Consider the following 26,268-nt stretch of genomic DNA (forward strand, 5'->3'; position numbering starts at 1 on the left):
GCGGAAGCTAGCCTTGTGCTTTGCGGCAACGACGTTTGCTAAGTCGGATCCTGATAGGCGTAGGCGTGCCGGAAGGGCTGAAGGTAACGGCGGCCCTGTTAGTGTCACGCCTTAGAGATTTATTTCTCAGGCTCTTTAGGATATTTTTGTTTTCCCGCATCTTTTCCTTTATACCTTTACTCTTCTGCGGGCTAGACTCTCCCTCGGTCCTCCAAGACGTCTCGCCGTTTTATTTGATTTTAGTTCTGTTCTTTGAGAGAATCCCAGCCCCGGAGTTATCTTTCCTTCCCTCTTTAGCGGACCCCCGCTCGCCTCCATCCTCGTCCTCGGTCTGAGGCATGGAGCCTGACGGCTCTCGGGAATCCCCACCTCGGGAGGGCTCTTCCTTTCCTGGACCGTGGCCTTCCTCCGCCCTCGGACAGGCCTTCTCCCAGATCTTGCACCAGTTTGCCGGTCAGGAATCCCGACGGGGCAAGGCCAGAAATGCAGCTCTTCGGGACCTCAGTGCTGTACTAGATGCCAAAGAATGTGATCAGTTATTTGCGGGGAGTGACACCTCGCTCCGTGGAATGCCCGAGATGCTGGGGCAGGTGGCAAAAGCCCTGGGGAAGTATGCAGCTCCTCCCGAGGGGCCGGAAGGGGGAGGTGATCGTCACTCCGAAGTGGCCGAGAAAGCGGCAGCAGTTGGGTTACTCTTCCTTAAGCTGTTGAGGAAAGTTGAGACCGCTAAGAATTCCTTGGTTTGCCCTGCATGGAAGGCAGGCCTCCGTCACTTGGCAGGACCCATCTATATTTTTGCCATCACACACAACTTGGAGCAACCATGGACCAGCCCAAAATCTCAGGGCGTCGCTGGACAGGTGCTCGCCTTACTGCTTCAGGTTACTGAGTGTGGTTCTGTGGCTGGATTCCTCCACGGAGAAAATGAAGATGAGAAAGGGAGATTTACTGCGGTCATGGGGCTTCTCAAACCCGATTTGAATAAGTGAGTACTCCTGCCGTAAGGGCCACCGACTTAAGCTTCAGACTAATGTTTTAGAAGGTTAGAGCTCAAAGGAGTCTTGTTTCTGCATCAGCGACATAAAGGTGTTGTAAGCCCAGAACGGTTGTGATTGTGATGACGTTAACTCGGTAGTGGCAAGTTCGACATTAGAACCCAGGTCTTCAGACTTGATTTTCTAGTGCTTTTTCCAGTCCTGACAACTGCCCTAAAATTGGAAGTTCAGTCCCATTTATTTAGACTTAACTTTCTTCAGTTAGGTGGGGTTGGGGATTCGGAGAAGATTTAAACTTCGAGAAGATTTAAACTTATGGTTTGAATTTAAACTTAGGGATCGTGAAGCTCATCGCTAGTTATTAGGTATGGAAGCGTGTTTGGGATGAAAAAATGAAAGTCCTTTAGATTGCTGTTAGCTAAAGTATTTTCTGTGAGTTTCCACTTGCTACTTTGTACATTTGTGTTTGTGACCCTGGAGCGATGAGAAAAAAGTGAGTACATAACTGTCTTTTTACCAGGAATGTGGAGGTAAAAGGCTTAGTTTTGAGGATGTCTCTTGCTTCTTTTTATTGCTTCTGAATAGGACCAGTTTCATTATTTGCAATATAAAGATAACATTACCTGTTACACCGTATTTGAAGATTGGTTGAGTAATGTGTGTAAACTCACTTTATAAGCTATAAATTGCTGTTTGAATATTGATTCATTTGCTCCCATGTGGTAATAATAATAATAATAGTGATACTGAAGACATTTCCTTTCCTCCTCTCTCCCTTCTCAACACTTTCTCACTGTAACCACCACCATCACCACAGATTCTTTACATAGCTGTGGTTATAACTGGCTGCTTTTCATCGGATATTCTTTAGACCCAGAGCCCTGGGTGATAAATGTATTTAGTGTAAGTTCTGTACGTTATTTTGATCTAAATCTTAAAAAAGTATGTTGTTAACATTGAGTTATCTTATGTGGGATGTATTTTTCTTTCAAGTATAAGAAAATATAGTTAGCTTGAACTGGACACCATGTCACTTAATGTGGTTTCACATTTCCATTTAGGGACTCCTGGAAGAGTAACCCAGCCACCAAACATGTTTTCTCATGGACTCTGCAAAAGGTCACTCGACCCTGGCTGAGCCAACATCTGGAAAGGGTACTTCCCCCATCATTGCTCATCTCAGATGACTATCAAACCGAGAACAAAATCCTGGGTGTCCACTGCCTCCATCACATTGTGCTAAATGTGGTAAGTGGCCTCCGTTCTCTGTCATCTGTACCGATGGTGCAGGCTGAGTCATCATAGCCATTCCTCGTTCATGACATCACTGCTCTACTGCTACCCATGTTTATACCTTTTATTAACTGGCTTTCTTTTAATGCTGTCATGTGACTCTCAATTCACTAATTTATATTTTTCTCTCTGTATTTTCCTCTGCCAACCTAGTAGGTTGTATCTTATAGGTGATGTATATAAGAAACGTAGACCATCGTCAGACTGAAGAACCAGACTTTGAGTCATTAACAACTGACTTTCAAGGAACAAAAAATTCAGAAGCTGAAAGGGATTATACCCAAATGTGCAATCTATTACTCAAGGAAACTGCTTTTTTTTTTTTAAACTGTGTATTATGGAGCCTTTAAAATATACACAGAAGTAGAGAGAGTGGTATAATGAATCCCATGTACCATGTTCAATCTCAAAAATTATCAACATTTTGCCAACCTTGGGAAGCTTTTAATTGGGTAATTTGTTTGATTGCAGCCAGCTGCTGATTTGCTGCAGTACAACAGGGCCCAAGTCCTATACCATGCCCTTTTCAACCACCTGTACACACGGGAGCACCACCTCATTCAGGTAATGGTAAGATTTGTTCATAACTCTGAGTCTGAGCTCTCAAATTTGAGTAGAAGGTGGCACTATGTGAATAAGAATACTTGGTACACATTTTACTCTTCTAGGAAGGTAAAGATGATAACTGAGAGCCACTGACAAATTGAAAATATGGGGGTAGCAAATGACTAGAAAATGTCTCAATACCAAGAGACATCCACATTCCTGAGTCTCCACAGAAAAGCCAGTGTTTTATCTTCATCTGGGTCAATTATATATCACTTGGGGGCAGCTTTATGTCTGAAAAAGTTCTATTTTTTATTTTTAATTTTTTTTTAGTCTCACCAATTTATGAGCAAAAAAGAGATGGGTTCTTTTTTTACTTTCCTTTTTCTTTATTTTCTCTTTTTGGCCACACAGCTTTCAGGATATTAGTTCCCCAACCAGGGATTGAACCCAAGCCCCCTGCAGTGGAAGCACCGAGTCCTAACCACTTGGCTGACCGGGAACTCCCAAAAATGTTCCATTTTTATTACTTTAAGTGTCTTTACTTCTGGGCTGCTTTTATATCAACACACACTCTGGGAACTCCTTGTATGTTGGGTTTTTTGTGTCATTTATTCTTTCATCCAGTAGACATTGAGTACCTACTGTGTGCCAGTAACCATTGTAGGTTCCAAGAATGAATGAGTCGGACAGGGTTTCTGACTTTAAGAAATCCTTTGGAGAGACATTTGTGTAAATATATATATTGTATATGTAAATACAGTACAGAGTAATAAATCTATTAAAAGTTTTCTGTAAAGTGCAGTGGGTGTTGAACAGTAGGCAGCTAATGAGGTTTGGTGGTATTGGGGTGGTTTTAAGAGGATCGGGTAAGGAGGTGATATTTGCTTATAAAGGATGAATAAGAGTTTCAGTCATGGTGTTTGGAATCACACCAGGACAGACGTAAACGATAGGGTCCTGGGCAGGCTGCAGCGCACAGCATCTGCTGTGAAGAGACCTTCAAGCTGGCGGAAGAGTAAGACGTGGAGATCACCTTCCTCCCCACAGATACATCAGAAATACATCTACGTGTGGAACAACTCCTACAGAACACCTACTGAACACTGGCAGAAGACCTCAGACCTCCCCAAAGGCAAGAAACTCCCCATGTACCTGGGTAGGGCAAAAGAAAAAGGAAAAACAAGAGACAAAAGGATAGGGACGGGACTTGCACCAGTGGGAGGGAGCTGTGAAGGAGGAAAGGTTTCCACACAGTAGGAAGCCCCTTTGCGGGCGGAGACTGTGGGTGGTGGAGGGGGGATGCTTCAGAGCCACGGAGGAGAGCGCAGCAACGGGTGCGGAGGGCAAAACAGAGATTCTCACACAGAGGATCGGTGCCGACCGGCACTCACCAGCCCGAGAGGCTTGTCTGCTCACCCGGCGGGGCAGGCAGGGGTGGGGAGCTGAGGCTCGGGCTTTGGTCGAGGGAGAGGACTGGGGTTGGCTGCGTGAACACAGCCTGAAGGGTCTAGTGCACCACGGCTAGCCGGGAGGGAGTCCGGGAAAAAGTCTGGACCTGCCTAAGAGGCAAGAGACCATTGTTTTGGGGTGCGTGAGGAGAAGGGATTCAGAGCACCGCCTAAACGAGCTCCAGGGATGGGTGCAAGCCGCGGCTATCAGTGCAGACCCCAGACACAGCATGAGACGCTAAGGCTGCTGCAGCCACCAAGAAACCAGTGTGCAAGCACAGGTCACTATCCTCCCCTCCCAGGAGCCTGTGCAGCCGGCCACTGCCAGGGTCCCATGATCCGGGGACAACCTTCCTGGGAGAACACACAGCACGCCCCAGGCTGTTGCAACGTCATGCTGGCCTCTGCTGCCGCAGGTTCACCCCGCATCCGTACCCCTCCCTCCCCCTGGCCTGAGTGAGCCAGAGCCCCCAAATCAGCTGTTCCTTTAACCCTGTACCGTCTGGGCGAAGAACAGATGCCAACAGGTGACCTACACGCAGAGGCGGGGCCAAATCCAAACCTGAGCCCCGGGAGCTGTGCAAACAAAGAAGAGAAAGGGAAATCTCTCCCAGCAGCCTCAGGAGCAGTGGATTAAATCTCCATAGTCAACTCGAAGTACCCTGCATCTGTGGAATACCTGAATAGACAGCAAATCATCCCAAAATTGAGGTGGTGGACTTTGGGAGCAACTGTAGACTTGGGGTTTGCTTTCTGCATCTAATTTGTCTCTGGTTTTATGTTTATCTTAGTTTAGTATTTAGAGTTTATTATCGTTGGTAGATTTGTTTATTGATTTGGTTACTCTCTTCCTTTTTTTTTTTTAATATATACATATATGTATACTTTTTGTCTTTTTCTCTTTTTGTGACTGTGCATGTATATGCTTTTCTGTGTGATTTTGTCTGTATAGCTTTGCTTTTACTATTTATCCTAGGGTTCTGTCTGTCTGTTTTTTCTTTTCTTTTTTTTTTTGCGGTACGCGGGCCTCTCACTGGTGTGGCCTCTCCTGTTGCGGAGCACAGGCTCCGGACATGCAGGCTCAGTGGCCATGACTCACGGGCCCAGCCACTCTGTGGCATGTGGGTTCTTCCCAGACCGGGGCATGAACCCGTGTCCCCTACATTGGCAGGCGGACTCTCAACCACTGCGCCACCAGGGAAGCCCTTTTGTATAGTTTTTAATGCTTGTTATCATTGGTGGATTTGTTTTTTGGTTTGGTTGCTTTCTTCTTTCTTTTTTTTATTTTTAACAATTACAAATTTTTAAAATTTTGATTATTTTATTTTTCCTTCTTTCTTTATTTTTTTTCTCCCTTTTCTTCTGAGCCATGTGGCTGACAGGGTTTTGGTGCTCTGGCTGGGGGTCAGGCCTGTGCCTCTGAGATGGGAGAGCCAAGTTTAGGACATTGGACCACCAGAGACCTCCTGGCCCCATGTAATATAAATCAGGGAGGGCTCTCCCAGAGATCTCCATCTCAACGCTAAGACCAAGCTCCACTCAACAACTAGCAAGCTACAGTGCTGGACATCCCATGCCAAACAACTAGCAAGACAGGAACACAGCCGCACCCATTAGCAGAGAGGCTGCCTAAAATCATACTAAGTTCACAGACACCCCAAAACACACCACCGGATGCGGTCCTGTCCACCAGAAAGACAAGATCCAGCCTCATCCACCAGAACACAGGCACCAGTCCCCTCCACCAGAAAGCCTACACAACCCACTGAACCAACCTTAGCCACTGGGGGCAGACACAAAAAACAATGGGAACTATGAAGCTGCAGCCTGCGAAAAGGAGTCCCCAAACACGCTAAGTTAAGCAAAATGAGAAGACAGAGAAATACACAGCAGATGAAGGAGCAAGGTAAAAACCCACCAGACCAAACAAATGAAGAGGAAATAGGCAGTCTACCTGAAAAGAATTCAGAGTAAAGATGATCCAAAATCTTGGAAACAGAATGGAGAAAATACAAGAAACATTTAATAAGGACCTAGAAGAACTAAAGAACAAACAGAGGTGAACAACACAATAAATGAAATAAAAAATTCTCTAGAAGGAATCAATAGCAGAATAACTGAGGCAGAAGAAAGGATAAGTGACCTGGAAAATAAAATAGTGTAAATAATTACCACAGAGCAGAATAAAGATAACAGAATGAAAAGAATTGAGGACAGTCTCAGAGACCTCTGGGACAATATTAAATGCACCAATGTTCGAATTATAGGGGTCCTAGAAGAAGAGAAAAAAAAGGACCGAGAAAATATTTGAAGAGATTATGGTTGAAAACTTCCCTACTATGGAAAGGAAATGACTGTCAAGTCCAGGAATTGCAGAGAGTCCCATACAGGATAAACCCAAGGAGAAACATGCCAAGACACATATTAATCAAACTATCAAAAATTAAATACGAAGAAAAAATATTAAAAGCAGCAAGGGAAAACCAACAAATAACATAAAAGTGAATCCCCATAAGGTTAACAGCTGATCTTTCAGCAGAAACTGCAAGCCAGAAGGGAGTGGCAGGACATATTTAAACTGATGAAAGGGAAAAACCTACAACCAAGATTACTCTACCCAGCAAGGATCTCATTCAGATTCGATGGAGAAATTAAAACTTTTACAGACAAGCAAAAGCTAAGAGAATTCAGCACCACCAAACCAGCTTTACAACAAATGCTAAAGAAACTTCTTTAGGCAGGAAACACGAGAAGGAAAAGACCTACAATAACAAACCCAAAACAATTAAGAAAATGGTAATAGGAACATACATATTGATAACTACCTTAAATGTATATGGATTAAATGCTCCAACCAAAAGACATAGACTGGCTAAATGGATACAAAAACGAGACCCACATATATGCTGTCTACAAGAGACCCACTTCAGACCTAGGGACACATACAGACTGATAGTGAGGGGATGGAAAAAGATATTCCATGCAAATGGAAATCAAAAGAAAGCTGGAGTAGCAATTCTCATATCAGACAAAATAGACTTTAAAATAAAGATTATTATAAGAGACAAAGAAGGACACTACATAATGATCAAGGGATCAACCCCAGAAGAAGATATAACAATTGTAAGTATTATGCACCCAACACAGGAGCACCTCGATACATAAGGCAAATGCTAACAGCCATAAAAGGGGAAATCGACAGTAACACAATAATAGTAGGGGACTTTAACACCCCACTTTCACCAATGGACAGATCATCCAAAGTGAAAATAAATAAGGAAACACAAGCTTTAAATGATACGTTAAGTAAGATGGATTTAATTGATATTTGTAGGACATTCCATCCAAAAACAACAGAATAAATTTTCTTCTCAGGTGCTCATGGAACATTCTCCACGATAGATCATATTCCGGGTCACAAATCAAGCCTCGGTAAATTTAAGAAAATCGAAATCGTATCAAGTATCTTTTCCGACCACAACGCTATGAGACTAGATATCAATTACAGGAAAAAAATCTATAAAAAATACAAACACATGGAAACTAAACAATACATTACTAAATAACCAAGAGCTTACTGAAGAAATCAAAGAGGAAGCCAAAAAATACCTAGAAACAAATGACAATGAAAACACAATGACTCAGAACCTATGGAATGCAGCAAAAGCAGTTTGAGGAGGGAAGTTTATAGCAATACAGTCCTACCTCAAGAAACAAGAAAAATCTCAAACAACCTAACCTTACAGCTAAAGCAGTTAGAGAAAGAAGAAGAAAAAAACCCCAAAGTTAGTAGAAGGAAAGAAATCGTAAAGATCAGATCAGAAATAAATGAAAAAGAAATGCAGGAAACAGTAGCAAAGATCAATAAAACTAAAAGCTGGTTCTTTGAGAAGATAAACAAAATTGATAAACCATTAGCCAGACTCATCAAGAAAAAAAGGGAGAAGACTCAAATCAATAAAATTAGAAATGAAAAAGGAGAAGTAACAACTGACACTGCAGAAACACAAAGGATCATGAGATATACTACAAGCAACTGTATGCCAATAAAATGACAACCTGGAAGAAATAGACAAATTCTTAGAAAAGCACAACCTTCTGAGACTGAACCAGGAAGAAACAGAAAATATAAACAGACCAATCACAAGCACTGAAATTGATACTGTGATTAAAAATCTTCCAACAAACAAAAGCCCAGGACCAGATGGCTTCACAGGCGAATTCTATCAAACATTTAGAAAAGAGCTAACACTTATCCTTCTCAAACTCTTCCAAAATTTAGCAGAGGGAGGAACACTCCCAAACTCATTCTACGAGGCCACCATCATCCTTATACCAAAACCAGACAAAGATGTCACAAAAAAAGAAAATTACAGGCCAATATCACTGATGAACATAGATGCAGAAAACCTCAACAAAATAATGGCAAACAGAATCCAACAACACATTAAAAGGATCATTAAAAAAATTTTAAAAAAAGGATCATACACCATGATCAAGTGGGGTTTATCCCAGGAATGCAAGGATTCTTCAATACATGCAAATCAATCAATGTGATAAACCATATTGACAAATTGAAGGAGAAAAACCATATCATCTCAATAGATGCAGAAAAAACTTTTGACAAAATTCAACTCCCATTTATGATAACCCTCCAGAAAGTAGGTGTCAAGGGAACTAGCCTCAACATAATAAAGGCCCTATATGACAAACCCACAGCCAACATCGTTCTCAATAGTGAAAAACTGAAACCATTTCCTCTAAGATCAGGAACAAGACAAGGTTATCCACTCACACCACTATTATTCAACATAGTTTTGGAAGTTTTAACCACAGCAATCAGAGAAGAAAAAGAAATAGAAGGAATCCAAATCGAAAAAGAAGTAAAACTGTCACTGCAGATGACATGATACTATACACAGAGGATCCTAAAGATGCTACCAGAAAACTACTAGAGCTAATAATGAATGTGGTAAAGTAGCAGGTTACAAAATCAATGCACAGAAATCTCTTGCATTCCTATACACTAATGATGAAAAATTTGAAAGAGAAATTAAGGAAACACTCCCATTTACCATTGCAACAAAAAGAATAAAATATCTAGGAATAAACCTACCTAAGGAGACAAAAGACCTGTATGCAGAAAACTATAAGACACTGATGAAAGAAATTAAAGATGATACAGATGGAGAGATATACCATGTTCTTGAATTGGAACAATCAACATTGTGAAAATGACTATACTACCCAAAGCAATTTACAGATTCAATGCAATCCCTATTAAACTACCAATGGCATTTTTCACAGAACAAAAGATTTCACAATTTGTATGGAAACACAAAAGCCCCCGGATAGCCAAAGCAATCTTGAGAAAGAAAAACAGAGCTAGAGGAATCAAGCTCCCTGACTTCAAACTATACTACAAAGCTACAGTAATCAAGACAGTATGGTACTGGCACAAAAACAGAAATATAGATCAATGGAACAGGATAGAAAGACCAGAGATAAACCCACACACATATGGTCACCTTATGTTTGATAAAGGAGGCAAGAATATACAATGGAGAAAAGACAGCCTCTTCAATAAGTGGTGCTGGGAAAGCTGGATAGCTACTGTAAAAGAATGAAATTAGAACACTCCCAAACACCATATACAAAAATAAACTCAAAATGGATTAAAGACCTAAAGGTAAGGCCAGACACTAAAACTCTTAGAGGAAACCATAGGCAGAACACTCTATATGACATAAATCACAGCAAGATCCTTTTTGACCCTAGTGAAATGGAAATAAAAACAAAAACAAGTGGGACCTAATGAAACTGAAAAGCTTTTGCATAGCAAAGGAAACCATAAAGAAGATGAAAAGACAACCCTCAGGATGGGAAAAAATATTTTCAAATGAAGCAACTGGGAAAAAGGATTTAATCCTTACCAAAGGGTTAAACTCCAAAATATACAAGCAGCTCATGCAGCTCAATATGCAAAGAACAAAGAACCCAATCCAAAATGGGCATAAGGCCTAAATAGACATTTTTCCAAAGAAGATATACAGATTGCCAACAAACACATGAAAGGGTACTCAACATCACTCATCATTAGAGAAATGCAAGTCAAAACCACAATGAGGTATCACCTCACACCAGTCAGAATGGCCATTATAAAAAAATCTACAAACAATAAATGCTGGAGAGGATGTGGAGAAAAGGGAACCCTCTTGCACTGTTGGTGGGAATGTAAATTGATACAGCCACTATGGAGAACAGTGTGGACGTTCCTTAAAAAACTAAATATAGAACTACCATACGACCCAGCAATCCCACTACTGGGCATATACCCTGAGAAAACCATAATTCAAAAAGAGTCATGTACCACGATTCATTGCAGCTCTATTTACAATAGCCAGGACATGGAAGCAACTTAAGTGTCCATCAACAGACGAATGGATAAAGGAGATGTGGCACATATATACAATGGAATATTACTCAGCCATAAAAAGAAACTAAATTGCATTTTTTGTAGTGAGGTGGAGGGACCTAGAGTCTGTCATACAGAGTGAAGTAAGTCAGAAAGAGTGAAGTAAGTCAGAAAGAGTGAAACAAATACCATATGCTAACACATATGTATGGAATCTAAAAAAAAAAAAAAGGTTCTGAAGAACCTAGTGGCAGGACAGCAATAAAGACGCAGACGTATAGAATGGACTTGAGGACACAGGGAGGGGGAAGGGTAAGCTGGGATGAAGTGAGAGAGTGGCATGGACATATATACACTACCAAATGTAAAATAGATAGCTAGTGGGAAGCAGCCGCATAGCACAGGGAGATCAGCTCGGTGCTTTGGGACCACCTAGAGGGGTGGGATACGGAGGATGGGAGGGAGAAGCAAGAGTGAGGGGATATGGGGATATATTTATACATATAGCTGATTCACTTTATTATACAGCAGCAACTAACACAACAATATAAAGCAATTATACTGCAGTAAAGATGTTAAATAGTTTCAACTATGGGGGGTGTGCAGAGAACATTCTGAAGACAGCAGAAACAAGTTATATAAAATCAGAGGTCGAAATTACCTTGTTTCTTATTTTATGCCTAGTCTCCCTCCTCCCACCTCAGTCTGTCCCCTTTCTTTTTTAAATACTATTTTTGGTTTTGAGAACCCAGGCTGTGCTAACAGCCAGAAAGGTGTTAGGGCTCTTGAGATGGTGATTTAAGGAAAAAAAAAAAAAAGGAAAAAGGAAAAAAGACATAAAAGAAAAAACAAAGATCCCGGGAGAGGTAAAAGGGAGTGCCTAGACATTGAAATTTCAGATAGGGCTGTCAAAGTGGATACAAATAGGATCATCTGAGATTCTGTTTGGGAGTGGTTTTATTGTAAATACTTGGAAAATATCACTTAGACTCAGGAATTTACTGACAGTAGACTTAGACTCCTAAGTTTTGGATTAAAGTCTTAGCTCTGCTATTCTTCCAATTTTATAGATTAGCAAAGAATCATCCTGAGGAGAGGGTATTACCTTGAGACGCTCCGATGGAGATAAAAGAATGTAAAAAAAGTTTGAAAATGTAAAGTAATATACATTAAACTTATTACTAGACTGTTCTAGAATTCTATGACATGGACCCCAAGGATGGTAGATTAGTGGAAGTTGCTAGAAAAATCTGAGTGTTGTGAATACAAATTCGTTTACTACAGTTCCTTTCTATTACTTCCTCCTAGGCTGTGCTCCTGTGTCTGCTGGATTTATTCCCCATCCTGGAGAAAGCCCTGCACTGGAAGGGAGATGCAGCCCGACCCACCACACACTGTGACGAGGTCCTGCAGCTGATCCTGATGCACATGGAGCCTGAGCACCGCCTTCTCTTACGCAGGACTTACGCAAGAAACCTACCGGCTTTCGTGAAGAGGTGAGTCCCAGGGCAGCTGGGCGTGGCCATACTCAACTTCAACTTCACTCTTTGGAGTCACATTTTCTCTGTCATTTTTAGGTTGGGGATCTTAACTGTCCGGCACTTGAAGAGGCTGGATCGAGTCATCATTGGTTATCTGGAGGTTTATGATGGACCCGAGGAGGAGGCTAGATTGAAGATATTGGAAGCCCTAAAACTTCTCATGCAGTATACTTGGCCCAGGTATGACAGCCAGCAGACAGGTGTGCTAAGAGGGGCAAAACTCAGCCGATACTCCCTTCAGAACTTGCCCAGGTGTACATTCAGTACAAAGTATTAAGGACGTGCCATATATTTGAATACCTCCTGTTTTTCCATACCAATTGGATTTTGAACTGTGAAAGTGGCATTGAAGATATAATATAGTCAGTTCCTTCAGGTGTACATTTCTCTGGATTTATAATGCATATTAGAGTTTTAAAGGCCATTAAGCAGTGCTACAGTAGACGTACTTAACTTTGTTCACCATAATGTTTCTTAAATCTGATAGAGAATGGAGCACTCATAGCACATCACTGAACATCTGTGGTAATCAGAATACTGATCTGGGATATATTTGCTTAGCATTCCAACTCTGGCTGGAGGTAGGTGTCCCGAACAGCAAGCTGGAACCCAAACATGTTGGGTCTGCAGAAGGCTCTCTTGCATGAAACGTTTAATTCAGCGAGAGTCCAGTGCCTCAGCAATACGTGGGTGTCTCTGTTCTGAGCCGTATTCTCTCATCTCCTCATAATGTACCCCACAGTCACATTTGTAACGAGGTTGCATTTATTTGCTTACTGTCTTTCTCCTCTACTGAACTAGAAGCTCCAGGATGGAAGACTGACCACTTGAGTACACTGAGAACTCCAGAACTTACTCAGAACCTGGTATTAAGTACACAGATATTTTTAGTGACTGGAATAGGTGCATGAATGAAATTGAATCAGACTAATACTGTCCAAGTAGAAGAGGTCAGCAAGCGAACGTAGAGGTCAGAAAATGAATGTCAATTATGGAGGGGCCGGAGCCTGGGGAGTGGGAAACAGCAAATTGTGTGTTGAGTGATGACAGGTGGAGGGCTGAGCAGCACACAAGTTACAGGAAAACACTTAATGTTTTTTAGATCAAGATGAGGGATGGAAACTTTTCTTCTCCCAGTCACATTTCTGCCCAGAAGTATAGTTTATTTATATTTTCACACTACAAGTTTAATTATTTTTCAGCTTCCTTAAGGCTTTTTAGTTTTTTTTTATTGTGGTTAAAAAATACATAAAATTTACCATTTTAAAGTGTACAATTCAGTGGCATTAAGTGCATTTACAATTTTGTGTAATCATTATCATAAAAACTTTTAGAAACACTAAGTAGAAGTAAATAGACTGGGCCTAAGTGGTGGTAATCTAGGATCTAGAAATATAGTGACAGAAAACTCAAATTGACACGTAAGTCTCAAAAGCCAAGCTTATTTCCCTCACTGTATTTTTAATCTCCAGGCCTAAGACCGCATCAAAGCTAAAGAACTGTGGACCATTTCCTGTTCTCTGGTCAAAAGTATAGGCCCCTGGTAAGGGAGGTCCCAGTTCTCCCTTTTCAGGAGGGGCTGTTTGCTTACGGTAGGACCATGCTTATGGAGGGAAACTAGGTATTCCTGGGCAGGCCAGAATGTCAGTGTGTATGGGCAGCATGCTGTAGAAAAAACCAAGGGCCTTAAAGTTCAGAAATCTGGAGTCTGGTCTCGAGTTCTGCTTCCAGCTCTGTGGTCTTAAATTTTGACTTCAGTTCCTTCATTTATGAAATGAGGGTTTTCTACTAGATGGCCTTTGAAGTCTCTTTCAGTTTTAATATCCTGATTCGGAGTCTGAACATCATTTTTCTTCTTGATTCCAGAGTTCCCTGTAGACTTGTGGTCTTACTGAAGGCTCTCTTGAAACTGATATGTGATGTAGCAAGGGATTCAAGCCTCACACCCGAATCTGTTAAGAGTGCCTTGTTAGAAGAGGCCACTGACTGCCTGATTCTCCTGGACCGCTGCTCTGAAGGACAGGTGAAGGTAAGGGACAGTCTGTGACTTGGTTTCTGATAGGCTTCTTCATCCTCAGGTAATTCCTGTGATTCTAATTTACATTTAAGTGCCTGACCAAGTCTGTAAATGAACGTGGGGGGTTCGAATCTCTACCTCTGAGCCTTCTAGCCTTCAATGGAGTTTGATTAATACCTTATTCTTCCTTTAAAGCTATTCAGAACTGTTTAGACCAAAAGGCAAGAGGATCAGTGGATGTTTCTGGAGCCAGGACAGAGAATGGGCAAAAGGATCACGATCGAGAAATTTAAGTTCTGTTCTAGTGGTCTGAATGAAAAAAAAAAAAAAAAGGTTGAAATAATGGGCTATAAACCACCAAGGAGTAATAATTTAGGTAGAGTAAGCAATTCAATTACCAGAAATGTTTCCAGTTTTTCAGAGGCAACTGTGTTTTCCACATGCTTACTTATCCACGTGGGAATTCTTCCTTTGGTCTCATATTCCACAGAAGTTAACTTCTCAAAGCCATAGCATACAATAGCTGTGTGTCCACGTATACATAATTTATAAATTACTGTCTCATTTCTTACCCCATTTAGAAATCAATTGAAAGTTATAAGGCAGCATGAAAAGAAATTCATATCCTAAAAATATTTAGGGGTAGCATGGTTTATTCAAATTATTTCATCTTGGCTTTTTAATCTTGGGCACTTTTCAAGCCCTAGATTTAATCTTGATTCACCCTGACTGGTAGTAAGCTACTTCTCTGTGCTCCAGTAGGACATTTCTGTTTCTAAAGTTACACCTGTTCTGTGAACTGTGCCCTAGTGTCATCCGTCCTTCCTTCTTTGAGTATGGTACCAAGAAAGAACCACCAAGGTAAAAGGAAAACATATCAAACAAACAAACAAACAAAAAACAAACGCTGTTTGGTTTGATGTTTCAGGGTCTCCTGGCTAAAATTCCCCAAAGCTGTGAAGACAGTAAGGTGGGGAACTATATCCGAAGAGTGCAGCAGGTTTCTGAAGGAGCTCCCTACAATGCAACTTAAGACTTGTATTACTTTCCTGAAGAGGAAAAGATTTTCTTTCTTTTCCAATTGTTTTAAATGGAATCATTTCAGGAAAAAGGTATATTTATATTAAACATTATAACTTAGATCTTCTTTTTCCTTCTTTCCTTTTTACTCCCATAGAAGTAGGGAAAAGAAACATGAAAAAATTGAAGTCTGGACATTTCTAAATAAAGGGGGGAGGGGGAGGAATGCAGGGGTAGGATACCAAGGAAACGGGTGGGTAGCATTTAACATTTAGAAATATTTACACCCACAAACTCATCTGTTACGTTTCTTGGGCTCAAGCTGTTACTCCAGCACATGTAACAATGCTATAAAAATACTCTGTTCACAATTTAGGCTTTTCTCCACTCCCTCCCATATTTTTTGCCCCACAGAAGTAGCATAAATATTAAAAACACAAATATTGTGTTAAAAACAAGATAAAGAGCAAAATCCAGAAGTGTGTATGTGTTTAAGATTAAAAAAAAGGGAAGAAGTTCAAAATGTCCAGTCCTGTTTATAAACGTCTGAAGGGAAATCACGTGGTTTTGGCCTTGGCCTCGGGCTCTGTCTCCAGCTCATACTCTATCTCTACATATGCTTTTTTCCTCCTCAAAGGTCCTTTCAAGGGTGCTTTGCCTTTGTGTTTAGTGTCAACGGCCTTTTCTTCTTCCTCACTGGAGGATTTATCATCCTCATCTTCATCACTGCTGGCATCCAGTTTATCCATGTCCTAATATGGGGAGGGAAAAAAATAGGAAAGACACTAGATTCATTCCCCAAACTGCCTATTTAGAACTAAAACTAGAGAATTTATCTGCTCTGTGTGACCAGAACTCCCCTCCCCCTTTTTTGTCTGAAGCCAAAGGACAGATTTTTACCCATGAACCTCACCTCAAAATCACTTATGTCACTCTCATCAACTTCATCATCTTCCACAAACTCTCTTTTTCCCACATCCTAAAAGAAAATGTAACTGTTATGTTCAAGATACATAATGAAAATTCAGCTTAGACATCTGGTTTTATTCTTTGATAAGTGCATCAATAACATAAACAGAATGAGAGTCTACTTACTAGGCAAGCAAAATCAACTTATTTCCAAGTTTAATACTTCTGAATTTAAAACACTTCAGGGATATCAATTCTCATGCCTGATTTAAATCATTAGAGATAAAACATCCTCATTTTAAATGGTTAAAATCAATATACAGTACAAGAGCAAACAATTTGCACATTCAACAAAAAGTTAATTTCAAATATTAAAAAATAGTTTACGACTAGGAAAAGTTACACCTGTGTACCTGTGTGAGTCTATTGTGAATCTACTTGTTAAATTTGCCCTTTACCTAAAAATACTATCATTTAAGTACTTCCCCTATATTAACAGTAAAATTAAGCCCCTTGTAAATTTCAGTAGGTTCCTTAATGTTATATTCCCTCAGCTAATAAGGACCCTTCATTTGTCATCTTGCAGGAAAAATTTTAGAATGCTAATAAATAAGATCAAATTGTCAATGCATAAATAGTTTGTTGGCTGAACCTGGAGAACAAAGCAGCCACTACTGAACCAAATTAATCAAAAATGATAGGAAAAAATAACCAAATATCTATTTTGGTTAGGGAAATGAAAATGATATTCTCTCTCAATTACATAAAAATAGATCTCATCGGGCTGGTGGCGCAGTGGTTAAGAGTCCGCCTGCCAATGCAGGGGACACGGGTTTGAGCCCTGGTCTGGGAGGATCCTACATGCAGCAGAGTGGCTGGGCCCATGCGCTGCAACTACTGAGCCTACGCTCTAGAGCCTGCAAGCCACGACTACTGAAGTCTGTGAGCCCAGGGCCCATGCTCCGCAACGGGAGAAGCCACCGCAATGAGAAGCCTGCACACCGCGACAAAGAGTAGCCACGCACTTACCGCAACTACAGAAAGCCCGTGCACAGCAACGAAGACACAACACAGCCAAAAATAAATTAAAAAAAAAAAGAAAAAGATCTCATCCCATAGGTTACTGCTTGACAAAGCAAAAACACAAAGCTTACTTCTTTATCTTCTTCATCATCTTTTTCCTCAGCATCTGAAGAGCCACTGTCTGCCTCCTGCTGTTCCAGGGCCTTGTCGAAGGCATGGATGGGGAAGTTGTAGATGTCGCCATACTAAAGAACATAAACGTGGGTCAGCTTTAACCACATTTGGATCTTATGCTTGAAGTCCACTGTCCAACAAGTATATTATTTTCCTCAGTGATCAAACAAGAATAATTAGTAATATTACTATATTATTTTCAGGCCTAGAGCCAGCAGTGTCTTTCAAAAACCCATATTTGACATTTAAATAATCAGCGATTAATACCAAACAGGCACCTTCTATGAAGGATGGATACCAGATCACTTAAAACTTAATAGTCTATAAAACCCATGGATTGGAACAAATGTAATTTTGCTGATAAAGGGGAAATAGTAAGGAAAAAGTAAGTTTTATTCATGTTGTTTCTGTAAATGACAAATTTTTCAAAAGACAATAAAAATTCATTTTAAAGAACCTTAAAAGTCTAGGATGAATAGGCAGGAGGATCGAAACTGTACGGCTTTTATAGAGAGATCTGGAGTTGTTGTGTTTGGGAGGGGGAGTTGGGAATAATGGCAAAAAAGGAAAGGTCTCTCTACTGAAGTATCAAGAGTAACTAAAGTATTTTATGTGCTTGATCAGGAAACTAAAATGAGGAAGCCAGGGTCTATATGAAATCTATTTTATTCCAGTAATAAAATCAAGGTGAAGATCTTTCTAGCATCTTTAAAAATAAAACACATTTCCCACTATTCCTACATTTCCTAGCATATTACCACCTAAAAAATAAAATCTGTACCCCAAAGTTTCTAGCTTTCTCACCGTATCTTGTTTCAGTCTCTCCAGCAATTCCTTTTCGATGGCGTTGTCCAGCTGAGCAGCTATTAATGCCTTTTCCTGTAAGAGAAAAAGAGCAAACCCATTTACTTCATTAGACTCATTTTTCAGCCTGTAGAAGTGGGAGAAATCAAGTTTTTATGTGAAAGATGTAATCCCCTTTTCCCTCTTACTGTAATAGGAACTTCTGCCTGTCCAACCAGATATATGTATCTTTAAAAAAATTCCTATGGTTTTATGAATAGATTTTTAAAAATAGTTGGATCATTTTTATTTTTTTAAATTTATTTATTTGGTTGCACCGGGTCTTAGTTGCGGCTCGTGGGCTCCATGGTTGTGGCATGCGTGTGGGATCTAGTTCCTGGACCAGGGATCAAACCTGGGCCCCCTGCATTGAGAGCATAGAGTCTTAACCACTGCGCCATCAGGGAGGTCCCTTATGAATAGATTTCTAAATTAAATTCTACAAATTCTTTGACAGATACACAAAGCAAGTAGGTCTACATACATTTAAGTGTCTCAGAAAATTAGAAGTCCTGAAGCAGACTCCATAAAAGCTGCGAAAAGGAAACAGAGACCTTCACCCATTTACGCTTTCTAAAACAGTGTTAGATTCCATGTGATAGAAAGTAGATAAAAAAATCTCTTCAGTGGTCTTTTGTAGGAAATGATACATGGTATCAACCTTTACACAAACAAAACATAAAAATGTAACCTCAATCTGCCTTTCTTGCCAAAGACTGTGCATTAATTTGAGAGTAAAAATCATAGCGAATGTTAGTGTTACACACTGAAGCTATGTTAGGATGAACAATGCACAGGATCAATTACAATGCAGGGAGACTGGGAGCACACAGAGCAGTTAGAAGGTTACTGTGATCTACATTTTTCTCTAACACGGGTGCTCACACCTCAGGGGTGATCCACTGAGATGTAGCAAATACTCAAAACTTTTTTGTATATTTTTTTCCTTAAGATATTAACTATTACACATTTTTATGCACACACATAGCTGCCTTGACTCTGTCCATAAAGGAAATAGTTGTGTGTCACATTACAGTGAGCAAGATATGCCAAGGGAAAAAATACTGCACAAGAGTTTGAAAGTGGTGGCCTCACTCCTTTATTCAGATTATTGCAGCCTATAGCTATTGCTTGGTTAAGTGGATTTACAGATGATATTGAATACTTTGCAATAAGATAGGGAGTAGTTTTAAAGATGTATGCTGGTTATTTAAAGATTTAGTACTTTAAAAAGAGTTGTAGAACTTAAAGAACCATGCATTTTTCACAAAGAGAAAAGTGTTCCAGATTTGTCAACCTTTTCTAAGATGACAGATGGCTGTCAGCAGTATGTAACGTAGCAGAAGGTTTTTTGTGTTTGTTTTTATTTTTGGCTGTGTTGGGTCTTCGTTGCTACATGCAGGCCTTCTTTAGTTGTGGTGAGCGGGGGCTACTGTTCATTGCAGTGTGCGGGCTTCTCATTGCAGTGGCTTCTCTTGTTGCAGAGCACGGGCTCTAGGCGCACAGGCTTCAGTAATTGTGGCTCGCAGGCTCTAGAGCACAGGCTCAGTAGTTGTGGTGCACGGGCTTAGTTCCTCCGCCACATGTGGGATCTTCCCAGACCAGGGTTCGAACCCGTGTCCCCTACATTGGCAGGCGGATTCTTAACCACTGTGCCACCAGGGAAGCCTCTGTAGCAGAAGTTTTAAAAAATAAATACACTCACTGTTCCTTCAAAGGAAAGGCAATATTTTAACAGGGAGTTTGAAAGAACTGTTTTTCCAAAAAAACCTTGTTCTGTGGCTAGAACATTTAAAAAAGTGATTACATCTATATGTGACATTGCTGAAAACGTGTCTTCTATAAAAGCTGCAATCACACACTTAAAAAATTTGGAAACGCCATTTTCTATCCCATTTAAAAATCTTCCAAATCTATTTCAGAGGGCTTCAAATTATTTGGTAAAAATAGAAAATTTTAATTTCTTCTGAAAGGTTTGCAAGAATGCCTGTTTTGACTCAGGGAGGATGAAAACTCACTAGCCAGATTTAAACAAAAATGTCTGCATAATTGGTGGTGAATGAAAAGTGAACAGCAAGTACTAAATGCAGGCACTCAAAAATGCCCTCCTGGGCTTCCCTGGTGGCGTAGTGGTTGAGAGTCAGCCTGCCGATGCGGGGGACATGGGTTCGTGCCCCGGTCCGGGAGGATCCCACATGCCGCGGAGCGGCTGGGCCCGTGAGCCATGGCCGCTAAGCCTGCGCGTCCGGAGCCTGTGCTCCGCAATGGGAGAGGCCACAGCAGTGAGAGGCCTGCGTATGGCAAAAAAAAAAAAAAAAAAAAAAAAAAAAGGCCCTCCTTTCTGTCTGTCTCTGAGCTTTCTTATCACTTATAACAGCCCTTAAAGGCAAATTTACACTGCTGAGAACCAAACCTTCACTTCACTACATCACAAACTTTTACTTATAATACACCTATTAGTGCAAATATACATGTATAATAACATTTACAAGTAGTATATTGGGGAGCATATGTTCAAAAATTTTATTGATGGGGTGAGTGATCAAAAACGTTTGGAGATTCAATCCTGGGTTTCGGCACCAAAAAAATAAGTTTGGAGACGAATGATATAACAGGTTTGAGATACAGAACTCTATGTGATGAATGGAAACAAAAGCATCAAGATTATTAAAGCTATTCCTTGATAGGACATGACAAATGCTGAGGTAAATGTCTGTTGGTGGAAGGATGGTAAGCAAAGCAAATAGCTAGAATTACTGAAAATGTGAACTTGTCAGGAAAAGCTAATTTCTGGGTCTTAAAAGCATAAGAATACTCAGCCTGAGTGAGGTCTCATGAGGTGGACTGGCAGACTGCTCTCTATGACAAAGGCTGGAATTTCCTGACTAGATTCTCCATGGATAGCAAAATATTATCATCACTGTTCACTACTTCAGTAACAAAGCTGACAAGTTTACTTCAAAGAAACAAATAATCCCAATTAATCCCTATTAATCCCTTAGCAGCAATTTCAGAACCCCCAAAACCCAGTTTAGATGCCTAATATGACCTGAACTGACATGAGGCTCCTTAAAAAAACATTTATTAAATTCCATCTAGTGTGGATTCATCTAGTGAAACATTGTTATATTTCACTGCACAGCTACTAGTGTGTTTAATGAGAATGCTCAAAGCTGGCTGAGGGTAATATGTAAAACATGATTGGCAACATACCAGAATTCTAAATGTGACCTCAAGAATTTCAGACAAGGAGTTGTGGATCTCTATTTAAGGTATTTTTTCTGTTCTCCATTACACATACCCCCAAAGTACCCACATTTTAACCTGCCCTGAAAGTCATAATCTTCAGATATGGAATATCAGATAGCATATACAACTAATACTGTTGTCCATAATCTAGGGCCCGAATGGTTCACAGACAGCAGTGACTGAATCGTTCTCATGAGACCTGACTACCTGACTACAGCCCTACCCTCAATGAAAATACAGAACCTACGATTATCAGAATAAGTTACCTCTCTTCTTTTTTCCCTCCGTTCCACCTTCTTACTCAAAGGAACAAGTTTCCTCCTATGGGAAATAAAACACATGATCAGAAACCCCAATTACATGTTCTACACGTTCCTTTAAAAAAAAAGAAGAAAAAACAGGATTGGAATTGATTTTGTAGGGCTTAGCTAAATATAGCAAGATTACATAAAATTGTCTAGATAGTTAATGCTATAAAAAGTCAGGCATTTTTACATATATTTGACATTGTTCATATACATGGCTGTTTCAGGATGCCTTAGGCATCCTGAAACTTCTGAGGGCATTTACAATGCTGAAGATTAATGCTTCCGCAAGCTAAGAAAAAATAATTTTCTACAGAAGATTGACATCTCTAGCTTTCTCTGCAGGTCACAATGAATTAGGGCCTATCACTCCTTAAAGATGCATGCAATTAATTCTGTGGATTTCATATCACTTAAAAAAGTAAGTTTTCAATGAACCCACAGTAAAGTTCTTACACTCCATTTCACATTTTTAAGATCATTTTCAACTCCCTAATTTTAGGATTCCCTCAGGGTTAAAAAGACAATTTTCTGAAGCTGATAATCAAGTTGTAGTCTACTGTTTTTCAAATCCTGCAAAATTAAAGGGCACAACTTTAACCTGTGGCAAAGCTACTGCTGCTTAGCACGTCATAAAAAATTACCCAAAGTTCAACTTAACAGAAAACATTACTAGAGGTTTCACAATATCTCAGCTTCATAATAAGATGCATGGAAAGGTAATCTAAAAACAAATAAATGAACGATCAATACTCACTGCCGCTTTAGTGTAAGTTTTCTAATTCGAATTAGGTACTGGGTGATCTTGGTGAATCTCTGCTTACATTTGTGTCGAATGAAACGGGGCCAGTAAATTAGATTTTCATCTATTTGCTCCAGTGCTTTCTCATAGTTTTTATGAAGCCGGACCTGTTAAACAGAAAGGAAGCTTGAAGGGCAAGGGTCATGTTAAGTCTTCGCTGTTAACGACACTTATGGGGCCTAATAAGGACGGCTCCAAGAATTTAAGGTAGACGTGGTCAAGGAAGTGAGAAAAGCATGTGGCCTTTTTGCTCTTGATCAATGGTCGTCATGATTTTATGTCCTAAGTCTTACCCGTTCCCAGAGACGCCTAGGGAAAGCTGCTCGTTCTATAACCTTCATATACAAGTAGCACTGTCCTGCAGGATAAATAGTTTTATTATTATTTACGGAGAGACTAAAAAGTATCCTTTTAAAAGCTGTTGAGTACTTCTCTTGGAAGTTAAAACTGAGGAGTTACCTTTCTCTTCTTTGATAGTGGCATACTGACTGTTTGCCAGGGGACAGGACGACCGATTACACAGTCCAGTCAGGCTGTATTCATTTCTGCAAAAACTCTGAGTCTTGGTTCTAGAATGAGAGGAAAAGAGCAAAGATTATAAGATGGGATGCCAAGAGGGCAACTGACGGAATCTGTATCCAAGTTGAAAATCTAGACTCACCTTATTTTGAAGGAACAAAATTGCTTGTTTCCTAGTGTATCCCAGATAACCTGCAAGACAGAGTAGAAACCCATTTCAATTGCTCTTACCTAGCAGATGCCATATTAATCCAAGAGAACAATGCGCTAGGGCAGCACCCTGCTTTACTGAGGAAATGAGTCTTTGAAGAATGAGAGGACAAAGAAATGCTTTGTAAAATAGTCTGATTTATTTGTTTTTTTACACAAATAACAGATTCTTGTAGGAAAAGTAAATACAAATTAGCGCTAACCATAACCTTACTGCCCAGAGATACAATTTTGTAGTTTTTTTTTTTTTTTAGATGTTGGGGGTAGGAGTTTATTAGTTTATTTATTTATTTTTGCTGTGTTGGGTCTTCATTTCTGTGTGAGGGCTTTCTCTAGTTGTGGCAAGCGGGGACCACTCTTCATCGCGGTGCGCGGGCCTCTCACTATCGCGGCCTCTCTTGTTGTGGAGCACAGGCTCCACACGCGCAGGCTCAGTAGTTGTGGCTCATGGGCCTAGTTGCTCCGCGGGATGTGGGATCTTCCCAGACTAGGGCTTGAACCTGTGTCCCCTGCATTAGCAGGCAGAGTCTCAACCACTGTGCCACCAGGGAAGCCCCAATATCGTAGTATTTTAATTTGTATATTATACCAACTAGCATGCCTACATGTATATTTTAAACAATATGAGATTATATATATAGTAGTGACTTTTTTTTTTTTTTACTTAATGTGTTCATTATGCATCGTTGTCACACACTACTAGATTTTTGGATATACGTACCACACATACCATGATTTTATCTCATTGACAAGGAAGATCCTCTGTTGCTATCCTCCACTAACTCATATGCTCTATATGCATTCAGCATTTATTGTACACTTAATACTTGTGTAAGACACTGACATTTCAAAGTCCTGACACACAGGAGGCACTCAGGCACGTGCTGAATGAAGGATGGTACAATCCTTAAAAAGCTTTTTCTTTCTAGCTACAGAAAAAGAGATGTAAACAAAGCATCACAAAGCAGCAATCTAAATGCCACAGTAGAGGTGTGTAACAGCATGAGAGCCTTTGAGTGAGCTGCCTGGAGGAAGTGGGAAAGGCTCTGAAGTAGTTAAAGGGAAAAACACAAAGAAGCATTAAAGAATGGAACAACATTTTTGGAATTTTACAGGATGTGTGTTTGGCAGGGGATGGTGGGAAACAGGTAAGAGGAAATGAAACTGGAGAAGTAGGAGCTAATTCTAGTTTGTGGCTTTAAATATCATCTCCAGGTTGATGACTCCCAAACTGTCATCTCCTGGTCAAACTTCTCTTCAGAGCACCAGATTTGTATATACATGCAGCTGCTTACTTGACATCTCCACTTGAATGTCTAAAAGGCATCAAACACATTCACAGGTCCAAATGGAGCTCTCAATTCCACACCTCTCAAAAGAATACTGGGTTCCTTCCCTAGTCTTCCCCACCTCCACAAATAAAACCACCACTGAACGGTTTGTTCAAATCCAAAAATCCCTTGATTTTTCCCCTTCTTCATTTCATCCATAACCAAGTCTTGCCGGTTACAATGATAAAACACATCTCTAATTCATCCATTTCTTTTCATGACCACTCCCACCTTAGTTGAAGCTACTTTCATCATGCTCTAGTCTCTTTGCTTTCATTCTTTCTCTCCTTCGACAGCCTTTCACACAACTAGAGACATTTTCACAAATGTAAATCAGACGTCACTTCTCATTTTAAAAAGCCTTAAAACACCTCCTCCAAGACTCTACATGATCTTGTCCTGCAAAGATACCCAACTTCACTCCCTACCTTTCTTCCCTTGATTTCTATAACACAGTCACACTAATGTCCTTTACCACATTCCTTCTCTCTTATCTCCAGATCTTTGTATTTTACTGTTCTTACTGCCCAGATTGATTGCTTTTCCCTCAGCCCCCAGTAGCGGTTCCTTCTCATCTTTTAGATCTCGCCTCAGATACCTTCTATTCAGAGAAACCTTCCCTAATCAGCCCTATCCGCATCAACCCGATGTTTCTTTCATAGTAGTATTACACGGTTCAACTGTTCACATGTTTACTGTCTCCCCCGCCAGAGCTGCAGTAAAATAGAGGTCTTTTGCCTGGCTTAATAACAACCAAATCTCCAGTAATTACTCTTGGCACACTGTAGGCGCTTGAATATATCTCATACAAATAACTAAACGAATAAATCTAGGATGCTTCCAAAATTTTGACGCGGGCAGAGAGTGGAGCAAACGTAAAACCTAACACAGGAAAAGTAGGTTGAAAAGTACCGTGCACATGGTTGAAAAGGATGCTTAAATTTGGTGTCTAAACTTCACCGTACCGTCCCCCAGGCCGCCACCCACCCCCTACCCCGCCGCCTCCCGAGTCCCCAGGGGACCATACACAAAGTCCTTCCTTGCTAGGCACCAAGGCCTGGATACACCGACCCCGGGGGTTGAGGTGGCGGTGTCCTGACCCCTTAACCCCGAAGTGCCCGGGTAGACACGTGAGAGCCCCACGCTCGGAAATCAGGGCCCTGGAAGCCTCGCTTCCGGAGCCACCCTACGCTAATGGGCCAGCTGAGTAGGTGGCTTCTGAGTCTCCTAAAGCGAGCGAGACACACTTCATAAAACCCGGGTGGCAGCGCAAAGAGACTCACATCATCTGACTGCATCTTGTCAGCGGTTCAGCGGGCTGAGCCTGGCCAGGGCAGGGAAGCAACCATACTGCTTCCGGAGAATCACTTCCGGGAATCCCAGTCTCGCCTATCGCGAGAGTTCTGAGTTTTGCAAGGGGTATTACGCGGCGCTCCTTGACTAAGGAGCGGTCTAACTTTTGCGTTCGCCACCAGGTCACCGCCGCCCCTGGACTGTCACCGCACGCTCGTACCGCTTAGGTTTTGTCCCCGGCTCCCCTTGGGACTGTAAACCCGACTAAGGGCCCGTGGGAGCGCGCGCAGGAGCCGGCGGCATTTCGAAGGGCGGAGGCCGAGAGCGCCGGG

The 26,268-nt window shown here is 40.9% G+C and overlaps 2 protein-coding genes across 2 annotated transcripts; one reads left to right on the forward strand and one right to left on the reverse strand.

Moving 5' to 3' along the window:
• Positions 1-153: 153 nt before the first annotated feature.
• TTI2 (TELO2 interacting protein 2) lies at positions 154-15,400 on the forward strand. The gene is made up of 7 exons (XM_065899846.1): positions 154-985; positions 2,057-2,243; positions 2,760-2,852; positions 12,009-12,196; positions 12,278-12,421; positions 14,108-14,270; positions 15,187-15,400. The coding sequence occupies exons 1-7, from the start codon at positions 339-341 to the stop codon at positions 15,289-15,291; spliced, it is 1,527 nt and encodes a 508-aa protein (XP_065755918.1). The 5' UTR covers positions 154-338; the 3' UTR covers positions 15,292-15,400.
• Positions 14,689-26,016, reverse strand: MAK16 (MAK16 homolog). Its single transcript, XM_065899847.1, has 10 exons — positions 25,927-26,016; positions 23,245-23,294; positions 23,043-23,152; positions 22,877-22,941; positions 22,539-22,690; positions 21,743-21,797; positions 18,189-18,263; positions 17,342-17,455; positions 16,192-16,257; positions 14,689-16,030 (listed from the first exon to the last, which is right to left on the reverse strand). The coding sequence occupies exons 1-10, from the start codon at positions 25,939-25,941 to the stop codon at positions 15,836-15,838; spliced, it is 897 nt and encodes a 298-aa protein (XP_065755919.1). The 5' UTR covers positions 25,942-26,016; the 3' UTR covers positions 14,689-15,835.
• Positions 26,017-26,268: the final 252 nt, after the last annotated feature.

Source organism: Phocoena phocoena, chromosome 21, assembly GCF_963924675.1.
Source record: "Phocoena phocoena chromosome 21, mPhoPho1.1, whole genome shotgun sequence".
Taxonomy (NCBI): Eukaryota; Metazoa; Chordata; class Mammalia; order Artiodactyla; family Phocoenidae; genus Phocoena; species Phocoena phocoena.

What these genes read in the sequence shown, in the direction of transcription:
- MAK16 (XM_065899847.1), bottom strand. An exon ending in GGAGGGAAAAAAGAAGAGAG is followed by an intron (nt 18,264 to 21,742) that starts GTAACTTATTCT and finishes TTTCTCTTACAG; the next exon opens with GAAAAGGCATTAATAGCTGC. An exon ending in AGAGACTGAAACAAGATACG is followed by an intron (nt 17,456 to 18,188) that starts GTGAGAAAGCTA and finishes TATGTTCTTTAG; the next exon opens with TATGGCGACATCTACAACTT.
- TTI2 (XM_065899846.1), top strand. Translation starts at nt 339, where the DNA reads ATGGAGCCTGACGGCTCTCGGGAATCCCCACCTCGGGAGGGCTCTTCC. An exon ending in ATCACATTGTGCTAAATGTG is followed by an intron (nt 2,244 to 2,759) that starts GTAAGTGGCCTC and finishes GTTTGATTGCAG; the next exon opens with CCAGCTGCTGATTTGCTGCA. An exon ending in CTACCGGCTTTCGTGAAGAG is followed by an intron (nt 12,197 to 12,277) that starts GTGAGTCCCAGG and finishes TGTCATTTTTAG; the next exon opens with GTTGGGGATCTTAACTGTCC.